At 40.1% G+C, this 16,429-nt stretch overlaps 1 protein-coding gene across 2 annotated transcripts; it reads left to right on the forward strand.

Annotated features, from left to right (window-relative positions):
• The first annotated feature begins 7,311 nt into the window (after window positions 1-7,311).
• tnip2 (TNFAIP3 interacting protein 2) lies at window positions 7,312-10,016 on the forward strand. Of its 2 annotated transcripts, none has more exons than XM_026169340.2 (6): window positions 7,312-7,980; window positions 8,233-8,535; window positions 8,664-8,753; window positions 8,938-9,201; window positions 9,332-9,448; window positions 9,575-10,016. In XM_026169340.2, exons 1-6 carry the CDS (start codon window positions 7,660-7,662, stop codon window positions 9,869-9,871), a joined length of 1,392 nt encoding a protein of 463 aa, XP_026025125.2. In that variant the 5' UTR covers window positions 7,312-7,659; the 3' UTR covers window positions 9,872-10,016. The 2 variants fall into 2 exon arrangements, with proteins under 2 accessions (XP_026025125.2, XP_026025126.2); XM_026169341.2 differs by having other exon boundaries at window positions 9,578-10,016.
• Window positions 10,017-16,429: the final 6,413 nt, after the last annotated feature.

The raw sequence follows: 16,429 nt of genomic DNA on the forward strand, positions 1-16,429 counted from the left end.
AAGTCGAAGACTTACCCCGGGTGGGCAGAGCTCTCAACTCCGCCCGCCGCTTCTTTAAACTGCAAGTCGGCACCAGCTGTCTCGCCGCCTCTGCTCTCCCGCAGTGCACAAGCTGGGCTCTCGTTACTACTGCCGTCCGCCTGTTCGCTCCGCGTCCCTAGTCGCTGGTGCTGTCCGTCCTCTTAACGCCCAGCTCCACCAGCCCCTTCGGCTTGCAGGCGCCGCCGCCGCCTGGCGCCACTTACTCCTGGCCGTCATTCTAGCCTCTCGGTCGAACTGCTTCCTTTGGTCTGCCAGGCCCTCTTATTGGCCTCTCTGGGATCTCTCGCAGGTGTGAACAGTCTATTATCAGGTAGGGGCGGAGTCTTTCCAGGACAGGTGTTCAATTTAAATAAGATAAAAACATGCAATAAAGCTCATACAAACAAACCCAATATACAATATTAAAATATTAAAACAGATAAAACATTGCAAAACATGCACAATAAAACCCTAAATAACTTGTCCCGTTTCACCCCGTGACACTTTGAGTCCAGGATTTGAAAATGACTGACTCTACTTATCACTGGCAGATGTGTCATCCTGGTAAAGCTCACAGAGTGAGCTCGTCAGACTTTTAGGGCGTTTTTCTCATCTTTTCCAGGAGGTCAAATCAGGTGTTAAATCTTTTAACATTATTGTTTTTTTTAGCCGTCATTTCTATAAAAGCCCCATTTAAAATCAACAACAACACGCAGACCTGGACAGCTTTGAGATCAGCAGCAACAGATCTGGTGATGTACTGCTTGGATTAAGTTAACAATGTATTCTCATCTTATAGAAAGTCACTTCTGCCTCAGATGCTAACGCGGATTCATTTTACACAGTGCCCAGCGATTAAAGCTGTGATCCAGGGGTGCCTAGCGCGAAGCATGCAGCAAATATTTGTAGTTTTGTATTCCTACCATTTCCTCAAATGAGAGATAGCTGGCTATATTCTCTTCCCGTTCAGTATTTTAATAATTCTTGGTAAACGTTTTGTACTTGAGCAACTGCATAATTTTCTACCACCATATGATAAAAATATTTTTTTACTCCTAGACACTCATGTGTCATGTAAACATTCAACTTTGCATCTTCATTCTGAGTGACGCAAACTGCTTCTTGGTATTGATGATTGGACGGTTTTGATGAGCAGGTAGTTTGGTAAATGCAAGTAACTGTGTGTCTGTGTGTGTGTGCTTGAAACATAAGTCATTTTGGATGTATTACAGTGTAAATATCAAATACTGTCATTTATTCTTGTGTAAAGTTTGCAGCAATTAAAAGATACAAAGTTAATATTTGAAATGAGCCGGTCCATTGCTGTGCACAGGAGAGAGGTCGTTTTCCTACTTTAAAATAATCTTGATCCCACAGCTATAGGATAGAGAAACATACTGATTTAACACTGCCATCTAGCGGAATTCACTGTTAAAAATCTGATCATAGATCACTGGATATGCACTCACCGGCCACTTTGTTAGGTACACCTGTTCAGATTCTCCTCTATGCAAACATCTCATCAGCCAATCACGTGGCAGCACGTTAGCGTATTTAGGCACATAGGCATGGTCAAGATGACCTGGTGAAGTTCAAACCGAGCATCAGAATGAGGAAGAAAGGTGATTTAAGCGTGTTTGAACATGGCATTTGTGAATATTTCAGAAGCTGCTGATCTGCTGGGGTTTTCCAAAACAGCCATCACTGGGTTTTACAGAGAATGGTCCAAAAAAGAGAAAATATCCAGCAAAAATAATAGCAACTTGTTAGAACCAAAGTACACAGAAGAACATCTCTGAATGCACAACATGTCAAATGTACACCTGTGGTGGGCTGCATCAGCAGAAGTGGGAACCACTTCTGTCAACTAAAAACAGGAAACTGAGACTACAATTTGACCAGGCTCACCAAAACTGGCAACAGAAGACTGGAAAAAGGTCGCCTGGTATGATGAGTTTTAATTTCCTTTGCAACATTCGGCTGATAGGATCCAGATTTAGCATAAACATAATGAAAGCATGAAAACAATGGTTGAGGCTGCTGCTTGTGTAGTGGTGGTGTGCATTTTCTTGGCACACTTTGGGCCACAGCCTACTTAAGTATCTTTTGATGGCTGCTCCCAGCAGAATAACTATGCCACATACCATGTCATGTTCTCACACTGTACACTGTACTCAAATGGTCTCCACGGTCACCGGATCATAGTCTCAGTGTGCAGCCGACAAATCTGCAGCAATGCTATCACGTCAATATGGGCTGATATCTCTAAGGAATGTTTCCAGCACCTTGTTGAATCCGTGTCATGAAGAATTAAAGCATTTCTGGGGGCAAAAAGGGGTCCAACCAGATACTAGCAAGCTGTACCTAATACAGTGACCAGCAAGTGTAACGATGCCAGTTTGTATTTTAACATTTAAATATTTAAAAAGTTAAGTTATAAGATCCATAAAATTAATTGTCTTATTGTAAGATTTGCTTCTGAACACATTGAGGTTTATTCAACACCTTTAGTAATTTTTTTAAATCACTTGAAGCTCCAATCAATCGGTGTTTAAAAGGCAGATAAAGAACAACTGACACTAGTAAATGTTCATTACTTTTGATTTTCTCTTTCATCTTTGATCACTCAATCTAAAGGCTTCTTACATTCATGATGAAAAGATTAATATTTTCACTTGAGGAGCTATTTTCTCTTATGTCCCAGCTCATAAATTAAAGAAAGAGAAAGGACAAACACCCTCTAGATCAGGGGTGGGCAGTTCATCTAATATTGAGCAGAACTAAGTTCACCTTATCGTCCCCAGTTCTCACGTGGCCACTTGGGAAACCTAATTCCCCACTCCTGACCAGCAGTGTGGTCTAGCCCTTGATGTCAGAGATCTAAAAGAGAAAAAGGGAAGGGGAAACTGGAAAATAAGTGTTCTTTCCAAATTTTTCCAATCACCAAATGAAGCAACAGGTGACCTAACAAATTCCTGAGCCGACACAGGAAAAGCCCCAGCACATGATACCTTACCAAAGGTCTATACTGAACACAGAAAATAATAACCCAAGACCCATGAAAAGGTCGACATAAAAGCCACAAACCAAGTTACTACCACACATCAAACAAACATAGCAACATGTAACAGTAGGCAAAAGGAATCTGTTGCCACCACAACGCAAACTGTCACATAAAGCGTGGTCCTAAACCACAAAAGGGTTCTCAAAGTAAAGTAAACACACAAATGTCCAAGTACAAATGGAGACCCACACCCACACACATGATCACAAATAGCGTGGTCGATACCACAGAAAGTTATTTCATTCGCCACAAGTGACCTACCAAAAGTGGGCTAACGCTAAAGGTCACAACAGAAAAAGACTCACTTCATCTTTAAATAGCAACCGATAAATGTTAAAGCACACTCTTGGAAGTTCATCGAATGCTGTAACAAAAATAAAATATACGGTACTATATAATTTTATTATGATGGTGGATTATGGTAGTCCACAGCAAATACACAGCTTTCCTGCACTGAGCAGAAGACCATCAGTGGCCATATAAGACCAACAAAACCTGAAGACCTCTGTTTTAGGTTATCAGGCAACAGCCAACCATCATATTCAATGACGAAAACCGACTTTTTAATGATTTCGTTGAACTTTTCTTTTTTCAAGATGGAAGGATTGTACAGCGTGCATTAAAGATGCACGCTGTACAATGGACGCTGGCTGTAGCTCAGGTGGCAGAGCAGGTCAGCCACTAATCAGAAGGTCGGTGGTTCAATCCCAGGCTGCCTCCTGGCTGCATGCCAAATATCCTTGGGCAAGATACTAACCTCATGTTTGCCTACTGGTGGTGGTCAGAGGGCCCGGTGGCGCCAGTGTCTGGCAGCCTCGCCTCTGTCAGTGCGCCCCAGGGCAGCTGTGGCTACAAGGTAGCTTGCCATTACCTGTGTGTGTAAAGCGCTTTGGGGTCCTTAGGGACTAGTAAAGCGCTATACAAATGCAGGCCATTTACCATTTAAAGAACTGGGTGCACAAGTTTGAATTGATTTTGATTTTCTTTAATCAACAAAATAAACACAGGCAAAATATTATACATGGACTCACTTAAATCTTTTAATAACTGGTGCTGAAGATTCCACAGTGTTTTTACCTTGACTAGGCCAAGGCCTATTAACTTCTCATTAGTGATCATACATGATTAATAACCGCTCACAGTTTCTTTTTACCAGCATAGAGCATAGAAAGGATTTATTTGTTGGCACTAATTGGATTGACCAATACTCAGAAAAATGGGAAAGTCCAAGAAACTCAATGAAAATCTAAGAAGTGAGAATACAAGTTTGGAAGGTCTCTTGGGGCCATTTCTACCCAACTGCAAATTCCAAGAGCACCAGTTCAAACAGTTGTACACAAGTACAAATTATTTTTATGTGTCACCACTTTGCCAAGGTCTGGAAGAAGAGCATCACTCTTAGATGAAAGGAAATTGGTTGAGATATTCAAGAACGACCCAGGAACCACCAAGCCTGCCATGAACTGGAAACACTATTGGAATACCAGCATTTACAGAGTTTTACATCATCGTGGACTGAGAGGGTGCCAACCAAGGAAGAAGCCCCTGCTCCAAAATCAGAACCTTCAAGTTCGAGTGCAATTTGCAGCTGCCCACTTGGACGAGCCAAATACTTTGTGGAGAAAGGTTTTATGGCCAGATGAGACAAAGATTGAGCTATTTAGGCACACTGATAAGAGGAGGTTTGGAGGAGTAAAGGTGAGGCTTTCAAATCTAAGAATACTGTACCAACTGTCAAGTATGGTGGGGTAGCATCATGCTCTGTGGCTGTTTTGCTGCCAGTGGTACTGGTACACTGCACAAAGTGGATGGAATAATGAAAGAGGAGGACTATCTCCAAATCTACACCTTTCCCTCAAATCAAGAGCTAGATGGTTGAAACTTAGACAATTGGATCCAAGTTTGGGACTACGGTCCCAAACACACATCAAAAATGGATTTTGAATGGATAAAGCAGGATTCTGCCAAGAAGAGCAGTCAAATATCCAGCCAGAATTATGCCAGAAAGTTGTTGATGGCTGCCCAAAGCACCGAGGTGTAACTTACTAAGGGACATTTAAATTTGCGTATATGCATGTATTTGAGCCTATATGTCTAATTGTTAATCTGTGTGGATTACAGAAAATCCTAAATAAATTCAAACGTATACTTTCAATTTGTGTTTTTTGCGTCATTGAAATGTATGCTGTACAATCATTCCACCCTGGAAAAGAAAAGTTGAGAGAAATTGCCACAATATTCATGCCGACAATGAATCTTTGTCAGTGCTGCACCCGGCTTGAGGAAGCTTTAAGCACTAACCTTGGAAAGAGGCACCAGACCACAGATATATTTAACTACTGATCTTTAAAGTGTTATCGTGTAAGTGTTATGGGGGCATAACGCTTACATGATTATTATAACTGTTGGTGCTTCATTTTCCATGGACTTACTGTTTCGGCATTGCAACAAGTACTTAACAAAGCCTCTTTTCATAGCGGAAACTCTGAAGTTTATATATTTCCATTCTACAAGTTAATGTACTACTTAACATGAATGGTGTTTAAGGTGTTTTGCCACCTGTTCACAAGGTGTCAACCGATGACTCTTTCAGGAAGTCCCAGACATTTTACTGTCACATGAGTTCTGAGACTTGCCAATCACATGAATGAAGGTGTGAATCATCAATAAGAAGGGGTGGTGTTGCTAGGATGAGACTGTAAAAGAAGGCCATAGAGAACTGAAGTGATTCAGGTCAGCATTAGGTTTTTTTATAGACAGAATCTTTTGTGGAATCAGTTAGTTTCCACCCTGACACTTCTTCCCACCTTCCTACAATTTTTTACACACTTTACACCTCAATTCTTGCTGTTGTAACAAGCGTCACATGACTGCCATGTGACATTAAAAGACATTAAGCTTCACACCTCTCATGTCTCTTGGTGTGATTGACCCAGAAATACCTGGGACTCCCCACTGGCCAATACAACTGATGAACACTCTTGGTCTTTAACTCGGTACTCCTACTGTCTAGACAGTAGTTTCATTTTGACCCGATAATGCTTAGTACACTCTTCTTGTAGTCCAGCGATGAACCTAAATGGAGCACATGTAGTAAGTGTGACCTATATATGCTAGTTACTGTGCATTTTGTTTAAAGTGTCTGAGAAAAAGGTTACACACGTAAACTTGGAACCGTTTCAGCTAAACGATTACACACACTGTACTCTATTGGGTGTATTTATTTATTTATTACCTCCACATAAATATCTAGGTTCTTGGGACCCGTATTAAGACTATACATCCAAAGCACACATTCATTGCTAAAAGCACATCAGTCCATGATTCAACAGTATGTGTTACATCTGTATTTTATACAAAATTGCATAAAAATAAAGCCAGCTACAAACTGCAACAACAAGTATAATGAATTAATTTGGAATCAGTGGTGTTCTTTGTCATCCATGTGTAATTACGTTTTTGTAGTGAACCCTTTTTTAGGTAGCACTTAAAAAAGAGAAAATGCATAAGAAAAGTAAAGATCACGATCCGTTTATTCATGAGTATTCCCAGTTTGCAGTACCAAGAGGTCACCATGAACTGGAGCTGCTTCCAGTACAGCTTGGGTAAATTCTTGATTTGCTACCGTAAGAGACATTGTGTCACTTCCCAAAATTTCAGAACAAAAACCAAACAAACACACACAAAAACGGGATGACAATGTTCAGTCATAGACCGCTGCATCCTAAAATCAGCCATTAATACGGCACCGGTGTGGTCCTTAATGCGTAATTCTTTGAATGACAATGCATTGCGGTGCATTTAAAGCTGTGGGAAAAATTAAAGCCTGACAAAAATGAGTGGCGCGCATGGGGAATTTGTTATGACACTACGAGTAAATGCCCTAATGTGACTTTTAGGGGACTGAATGTGTAAAAACCCGGTAAACTACCGCTGGGAAATTAGCGTTTTTCATTTAGTATAATCTGATATTCCTTTCAATATTATAGTTTATACTTTCTGTAGAAACCAACAGCAAGCAGCATTTTGGTTGTATAAAATAAAGTTGACTAAAGTGCAAGCCATTCCCTTTTCTCCCTTTTAAGCCAAAGCTATGCATCCTTATAATAATGGTGGCACTAATAAAACACCGGTAAACATTTTTTTTTACATAACTTAATTTTTGTTCGCTCTAACTAGGAGTAGTAGATTTTCCGACGTAATTGAAAGCAGCAATCGTCTCTCTTTTTTTCAGCCTTTAAGAGACCTAGCTTAAACTTTTAGCTACATTTAAAATATATGTTTCTTTGTTTACCAAGTTGTGCCAAGACGCTATAAAATGTTTTTTTTCTACCTGTGGATATCTACAGTGAACCTTTTTGAACACAAGCATGGCTCCTTTTTGACGAAGCTCAAAAAACTCCGCGGGGAAGTTCCCTAGGAAATCCCCGGTTCGGGGGATATTATTCTCTGATGAGCCAAATTTGAGACAATTGACGACGGTCTTTTTCTAAAGACACGGGGCTCGAGGCAGAGGCGTCAAATGCTGGATTTTTAAGAGACTGGTGCGTCTGTCAAAGTCTACAAAACCCGCAATGGATAACGTCAGTATAAACACCACGGATAACGACATGCTCAGAGACAAAATGCGGAGTTACAGCGTGCTTAATACTCTGTATCATGAGACGCGGCAGGAAATAGACCTTCTGAACAGACAGATCTCTGTAAAGGACGGTGTTATTGCAGATTTAAAAGCCAGGCTGGGGAGACACGAGAGGCTCTACATGACGGTGGGAGATAAGGAGTCTGTGCTCATCAGTCCGTCCAACTCTTTGGTGGAGAGTTTACTCAATGAAATATGCAAACTAAAACAGAAGAAGAACGAAGGGGACTTGAAGGCAGCCCGACAAGCTGAGGTAAAAACATGCTGATGATTGTACACAGTCGATGTTTCTCCCTACAGCTCTAATCAGTGATTTATAACCATATATAGATTTTTTTTATATATCAGTTTGTTACCCTGAACTGTAAGCTGCTGTCTACTGTGACGCGTTCATTTTACAGTCTCTACTGCAGAAGTGTTCAGGGAACAAAACATAGAGCATATCTGACATATCAGTTGCAAGCTGTTGTTGCCATGCCATGAATCTGTCATCATTGTTCCTCAGGAGATCCAGAGGCTGAACACTCAGCTCAGGGAGAAAGAGCTGGAGCTGGAGACCATCAGATGTCAGCCGGACCACGAGAAGGACCGGGAGATCCAAAGGCTACGGGTAGCCTTGCAGGAGAGGGAGCAGGCTGAGGCCACCAGAAGTGTCCTCTGTACCTCCCTGGCCGAGGAGGCCGACCAGCTACGCAGGCAGCTCGGTGCAACTGTTAAGGTGTGCCAGGAGCTGATGGCGAGACTGGAGAAAGACAAAAGGGGAGGAGGAGAAGTGGAAGATGTGGCCCTTACGCAAAAGAATGCAGAGGTGTGTAAATGCTTTTAGAAGTCACCAGTTGCTTTTGTAATTTCTTTTTTAAATAGCTTTATAATACAGCTGTTTGTTTTCAACTTTTCAGGGTCCTGTTGTAACCTCTGTTTTCTAATCTTTTACAGGTGCCAGAGTCCTCTGAGATGGGTAGTGTTAATGCCCAAATCCGTCAGCTTCAGGAGGAGAATCAACAGCTAAAGCAGCGTGTGGCATATGTGAGTCTCATTAGTGTTGTCTGAAATCAGTCAGGAAAAAAAAATAGACATGTGATCTGATTATGTCCTTAAGGAAACACATTTCAATTACTTTTGCACACAATATTAACACTCCAGTGGTGGAATATAAAACATGGTGCATGATCGAAGGTGTGACGTTTTGTTTTTTTCAATTTCCTTTTAGGTACAAAGCCTGAATACTCAGTGGCAGAAGTATGACTCCAGCAGGGAGGACTATATAAGAGGTTTATGTCAGAGGCTGAAGGACAGCACCGGGCAGGGCTTGATGCCTGCGATGGGCTCCACCAACACTGGATTGCTTCATCAGGAGATTTCCAGGCTCAACGGCTTACTGGAGGAGAAAATGAGGGAGTGTGCACGGCTTGCTAGAGAAATGGATGACATCAGAAGACAAGACAAGGAGCAAATTCAGACACTTGAGCAACAGGTTGGTGCGATTTCATGCCTGGTGATTGGCTGAGTTCTGTTAAGCGTGGTTATAGTGTCAAATAACTAAATATGAAACTAAATGTGAAAGAGAATTTTTTTTTTTTTAACTTTTTTTTTTGCTTCCTAAGGTTCTTATCTACACTGATGACTTTAAGTCAGAGCGTGCGGACAGGGAGCGAGCGCAGGGCCAGATTGATGCCCTGAAGGAGCAGGTTTCTCAGCTAAAACAGCAGCTGCACAAACAGGTGAGACAACAGCCCTGCACTTAGGTGCATGAGTGCCTCGACAGAAGCACGGACTTCCTTTTACTTGTTACCACCGTCCAGTATGTGTAGCTTGTGCTGACAGTGTACGTGCCTCCCTGTCTTCAGCAGGGAGCTAGCAGAGAGAGCAGAGACGTGGTTCCCTTGTGTCACGTGCACATAGGACACAGGATCTCCTCAAAGCGAAGTAAAGACACGTCAGAGCCTCTGTTGAGGACCACTGCTGAGAGGCGGCAGCAGCACCAGCAGCACCAGCAACCTGCAGCTGCGGCGGCAACCCCAAACTCTGCCTGGAATGAACACCCAGGCATGTCAGAGTTGCAGTGCCCGCAGTGCCTCGCCACGTTCAGTGACACAAAAGCTGCAGAGTACCTGAACCACTGCTTAGAGTGTGCCCGAGTGTAAATGGAAGAACACTGATTTGGAAATAACAGTCATTTCTTACTGACAGTAACTGAACACTGAAGACCAGCACTACACTGCAGAAAATACCCCGAGTGGAGATTCCAATTCTGAGAAGCTTGACTACAAATCAAACAACTGACTTACCTTTTTTCTTTTTTTTGTACATAAAGAAACAAATCTGTACAATTGGCGCATATATATATATATATATATATATATATATATATATATATATATATATATATATATATATATATATATATATATATATATATATATATATATATATATATATATATATATATATATATACCTGACATCGGATAAAAACGAATATATATATATATATATATATAAAAATATTCGTTTTTATCCGATGTCAGGTTCTAAGAGTACTCCTGTGGCATTGCGGGAGATTATTGTGGTGGGGAAGAGGATTACTGATGCAATATACATGGAATATAATATACCTCAGTGTCAAATTACAAACCTGTTGCACTTTTTTGACATTTAGTTTAAAACTTAATCGTGGAGTCGTACGATGAAAGAGAGTCACGATGCGTAAGCTTCTTATTTTGCATCTAGATGAGAATGTGGTGCTATTGAACTTGACATGTTTCTATTTTGTAAAGTATATATTAATAACAGATTTACAACTATGTAACTATTCATATTTATTCTTATTGTTTAAATGGCAAATCATTTTATTGCAATATTTGGTTGCCTTCCCCCACCCCACCAAAGCCATTAAATATATATATTTTTGGTAAAAGTTTGGGATAAAAAAACAACAACAAAAAAACGTGGTTGAACCAGAAACAGATGTTGGAGATCAAATTTTGATCGACTTGTGTAAAGATTGCATCTCAACTGGCAGTATGCTTATTTGTGGAGATGTTGTTTCTGTGGCGGCAGTACCTTATTTTTGTAATAAAAGACAGTTTACCCACACACGTTATCTTATGGTGATTTATAGATGGGGTGGTATTTTTAATTCTCGAGATAGACAGCACCCAAGATCCTAGCCGCTTAACCACGAAAATTCTGGCACTTCTTAATCTGTGTGCATGTCATTTTAGCATGTCACGTGTGTTTTTTATGTGTGTGTGTGTGTGCCTGGTGGAAAACCCCTTCCCAGTGTTGCCTGAATGGGCACGCTGTACTGTGACAGCCAGATTCCCAGCTGTTATGTAGCTGAAGCAAACACTACAGGGGTACTGAGAGCAGCGAGCAGATACAAGGGCTCAAGTTACATCCAAACCAAATGCCTGCATATCAGTCAGTGTCTGAAAGATCGTGCATTCAGTCACGGTGAAGTATCAGTTTGACACACACGCACCAACTGTGCTGTTTGGTGAATCACTTGTCATGGGTTTGGTGAAGTAAGTGCAGGAAGCTGGACATCCCCTGTTTTTAAAAAGGAAGTGAACAGACGCAGTCAAACAGCTGCGGTACTTTTGTGTGAGCGAAAACGTACCTACCTTTGCTGCAGTGTGTTTTTTTTTTTTGTTTTTTTTTTTCTTTGTTCAGGCCATGGGCACATTTTAGGACTGGATTAGAGCCTTTGAAAGAAAACATGTTTTTCTAAGGTCTTTTAACGTAAACTTTCAACAACGAAGCAACTTCTTTCTCAATTCGGTACTCTCAGGCGGGGTTTGCCCTTTTTTTTAGCTTCTTTAGCAAGCTAGTTTTGTGCAACTTTCAACTACTGTTTCTCACTCGCAATAACTAGACATTTTTAAGATAGTAAAAGTCCCATAGTCTTACCTCAGACATTTGTCAGTGATTTTTCTAACACCATAACTTATTTACTCATTTATGTTGTGCTTTTCATCCACTGTTAACTGGTTTTATCTTTATTGCTTTTAAGGCCATTCTCCCTTTAAGCTAATCTCCTTCTAATTGGCTGTCCCTGACAAACGAAAAGGTCAACTAAATCTGTGTCCACTTGGGATGATCATATTAAGACATTAGGATGTCATATTGCCAGCCAAGAGTAGAAGAAACTGTAGCAAATTGAGTATTTAGAGCAGTCTAAAGCCTGAGCTTTAGCTCATTGGAATTACTTTGAAACTCTGGCCACATTTAACCCATTGGGGTGTACATCATTATTGGTCATAACCTTAATTCTCCCCTAACCTTCGATTCTCGAGGAGGCAAAAAAATGTCTGTCAGTTAGGATGATTATTTTCTCTGCTACACGATGGCCAAGGGTCTGGGAAACAGGTTAATAAAAGCAAAAAGTTGATATTTTAATTTCCTAATGCTAGAGTTGCCTCATCCATCGAGTGTTCAGTTGACAGAAGAGGAGGGTAAGGGTTAGAATCGGGGTCAGGGTTGGAGTAGTCATTGATCACTTGGACTTAAGAGGGTTAGTATGACCACTTGACCTTTCCTTGTCCACCACTGTAACAAAGACAGAGGAAAAGCACAATATTTCCTGTATACCAATAAAATTACAATCAATTCAGTTGAACTTTTTTTTTATGTCAATACATTTTTGCTTCTGTTTTTTGTTTTGTTTTTATTCTTGCATTTCAAGAGATATTGATATGGTCATATTCACTGTCAGTACAGTGAATATGACACAAACGTATGTATGACCTAATAATCCAAGACTTAATTTGTAGGGAGTTTATGGGTCATTTGTGATCATTAGACAGAACCAGGCTAGGCTTGGTTTCAGTCTTCGCATTGAAGTTTGTGGCAGACATTCTAGCAACAATAGAAATAAGGTTATTGTGGTTACGGAAAACGCTTTAAGTAAAAAGCAGTGAAACTGACTACTACTGTAAACAAATTAACGCTTCAAAGCGGGTACAGCACCCAAGTCCCCAAGGTTTTGAAAAGCTACCAGACAGCATCACATGTTTCCTTACTCATCAGCTAACTGGGGGAGATACTGGTGACTGTATCAGTTTCCAACACATTTACACACATTTTCATTTACATAACACACTATCTTGACTCCAGTTTAGAAGCCCACGGAATAACTGGTTCCAATTTTGGCTTTGAAGGGTAACTTTAGCATCTCGCCTATAAGGCAACCACAGGAAGACTGGTAGAGATACACACAGGACAAAAAAAGACCACGAGCTGCCATCTGGGGATTCTCCCCCGCCACCAAACACCTACACATTTTCAACAGGGTCTATAAGTGACTGAATTATCACACGCCGAGGCTCTACACACCAATCTGAGAGTGGAAAAAAATAAGTCACACGTCCCCACCTGAATGTCTGGGAACTTTTTCTAAGAAATAAAGAATAAAAAAGAAAGGTTACAGTGGTAGACCAGTTCCTGTTGGAAACAGGTTTCAAAGCATAAGGATGTAATGACTGACGTAGCTTTCACAGCTACTTGAACAGAGAGGGAGAACTTCACCCTGACTTCAGTCTGACACTTATCCAAGCAAATACAGAATAGATGTTTACAACCTTTAATCTTCTGTGTATCCTAAAAGAATGGGAATTTCCCGCCATCGCGAGGGAATTCCCGAAAAGCACATACGTTTAGTTGAAATGGAACACAGTAGACTTGGGAAAATCATTTTAATTTAACATTTATAGGCTTAGATCACTGGTATTAGCACCTACTTCTTCTTCTTTTTTAGGATCCCTGGTGAGGAAGTCCAAGGTTTCAGCCATCAAAAGCGACACTGTGGCAGACTGTGAAGGCAGTAAGGAAGAGGGGATTCCCTCCTTAGAAATGTATGTGATCCCAAAGTGCTCCAGGCACTTAACAATGAAAAGCCCAGCTTTCTGATTACAAGCTTTGAGGCGGATCTGATGCCTTTAATAAGCCACTGACGCTCACCCCTGTCATTGTCAGACTGATCTGCGTACACAGTTTTGTTTACCTTTATTCATCAAGTCAGCTTCAACAACAAAAGTCTATTTTTTTGTAAGAGACATCATAAAGCAAGTAAGTAATTTTTACCTGCATGTGGGATTTTTTTTAAATTTTTCTATTAATTGCATAAACATGTTGACGAAAGCGGCCTTTATCTCTGCATTTATCAAAACACACACTGCACCATTTTCTCATAATATTTAGATCACGGCCTACATTTGCACCTCGTATTTTTCTAGGTGTTTTTGCCCTCTGTACATTTGCGTACTTTTGCACAGCATTTACATAATGTGGTAGATCCGATCTTACATCACCGGTGACTGAGAGCAAGGCCACGCTATAAACAGCCAGACAGTCATTCATAACTGAAATATTTTTGAGTCATATCTGCTGGTGCTCACTAACCAGTCTTTTTTGCTTATGTATGAAGTGCATCTACCCCGCTGCTCTCATTCACAACGGCTCGTACTGAAATTCCTTTGTTTTAAGAAGCAGTCGCTCATGGGAAAGTTGAGAGGAAGAAGTCATGGTGATGACCACAAATGCACCTCACTTCCTCTTCCACATTATCCATTTGGTCCTAAATATAACCTCTGAATGTACTGTACGACCAGCGTTTACCATCACTGCTTGAAAATCCATCCCAGTTTACTTTATGGGAATAAACAAATGTTACTGAAACTCATGGTCAGTTCCTGAAATCCACTGAGGCCATTTGAAAGAAGTAAAGGCTTAGTTACGGTTAATGTCCAAGTTGGTTCTTTTACAAAAATTTGTCTTTTTCATAAAAAAAACAAACAACCCAAATACATGTGCTTGTCCTGTCAGTCGTGTTCACTGAAAACTATGTATTAACTCATCTATTTCTAGAGAAGCCACAGCATGACCTCATTTCATGCTCCCTTCACCCGGAGGGAATGCACTTGATTTCGTAATTGCCTCAAATCAGCTCTACAATGAGCACATACGAAATTAAGTTACATGTAAATGTCCAAAGTAGCCCGGTGGCAGCTGTCTTTTTGTTTAATGTACCTCATAACTGAAACTAAACCTTGGGATCAACTTGACTCAGTTACAAAGCCCTGCTAGACTGACTATGACTGCAAGTTTGTGGATTTCCCAAAAGGAACTCATTTATGAGGGTGTGACTCACCCTGCAACTTTGAACATAGCCACAGACGGGCAGAAGGGCAACAACGGGTAAAATTCCTGGATTAGCAGAAGTACAACTGATTCGCAAATTCCGGATTTGGAAATGATCATCTTGAGATTTCTAATTTACATTAGCTGTAAGAAATTTTCAGAAATGTCCCTAATTGTTGAGTGTGCTTATTAGAAAAAAAGGAGTATCTGTTTTCATTGCTGTCAAATATAAAGCTACAGTTAGTCTTTTTTAAAACAAATTTAAATAACAGTAATAAATAATGGATTAATTTGTGGACTTTTCTTTCTAATGTCTAGTAAATTAAAGCCCTTCTCATAGCTGAAGGATAATTATAATGATAACTCATGCAGTTAGTATGGTAGCTAAATTGCTAATGCAACTCCACCTACCTGGTGACAAAAGTCCTCTTGTTAGCAAGCTGGTTTTCAAAGTTTGTGTGGCATGCCCCAACTTCAGAAGCCAAAAAAGGTCTGTGCCCACAGTTTTTATCTTTAATGTTTATTGTTAAATAAAAGTATAAGGGCCATGTGGAATTTTAGCTACCTAATGGTGTAGCATAGCCAAAGTCCTATTTATTCTTTCTCTCTCTATATATATATATATGTATATATATACATATATACACACACATACATACATATATATATATATATATATATATATACGTCACACAGATTTTGTGCTAGCACAAAATGAGCTTAGTAAAATAAATAAATAAAACCCGAGTTGAAAAATTAAGCTAATCCAAAAAGTGCTAAAACCTATAGTTTCTCGAATGGCCATTTGAGGTTTGCTCCAATAAAAGAGTCGTTATGTAAAATCAGAAGCACAGCCTGGTACAAAAACTGTTTGGGGCTATTTTTTGGTGCTTGAAAAGAGTTAGACTTGAGGAAAAGATGCTTAAGACTACCTTGACTGAGATGACCGAGAAGCTACAGAGATTGTTTTGTGCTTCCGGGCTGATGTTTAGGCTGCTTAAATCATATTAAACAGAACTTCAAAGTTATAAGTCACTTAAGGATACAGGTGCTTTTAAGTAAAAGGTGTATCTTCTTGGTTTGCTTATTTGTAACAGTAGACATTATAAGGGGGTGGTTTGTGTAATGTTTTTGCTATCTGAGTTTGATTTTATGTCTGTCAGCCAAAATTTGCAGCCACGGTCCATTGTGTTTTCACCTTAAGCAGGGAAGCCCAAAATAGTGTTAACTGATTACCCGTATAGACCAAATGTGATCACAGTTGTGTTAAAGTTATTCTACAGATGTGTTTGAATATTTGTGAGAATGGTTAGAGTTACAGTCATGGTAGAAGTAAACCACGCTCTCTTTAAATTCTAATGTTTTATGTGTCAGGAAATAATCTAGTTCATAGCAGATAAATACAGCCTGAGATGAACACATATTACACTGTGCAAGCCAAAATGCAGAAGTAGCATGTAAAAACTAAGTACTGCTAACATAAGAATTAAGAGAATAAGTAGCAGCCAGGCATTGTTCATTAAATGCAATGATTAACTGAGCAAATGTGAGCACCTGTAGAAG

The sequence above is a fragment of the Astatotilapia calliptera genome, chromosome 6 (assembly GCF_964374335.1).
Source record: "Astatotilapia calliptera chromosome 6, fAstCal68.1, whole genome shotgun sequence".
In the NCBI taxonomy this organism is placed as follows: domain Eukaryota; kingdom Metazoa; phylum Chordata; class Actinopteri; order Cichliformes; family Cichlidae; genus Astatotilapia; species Astatotilapia calliptera.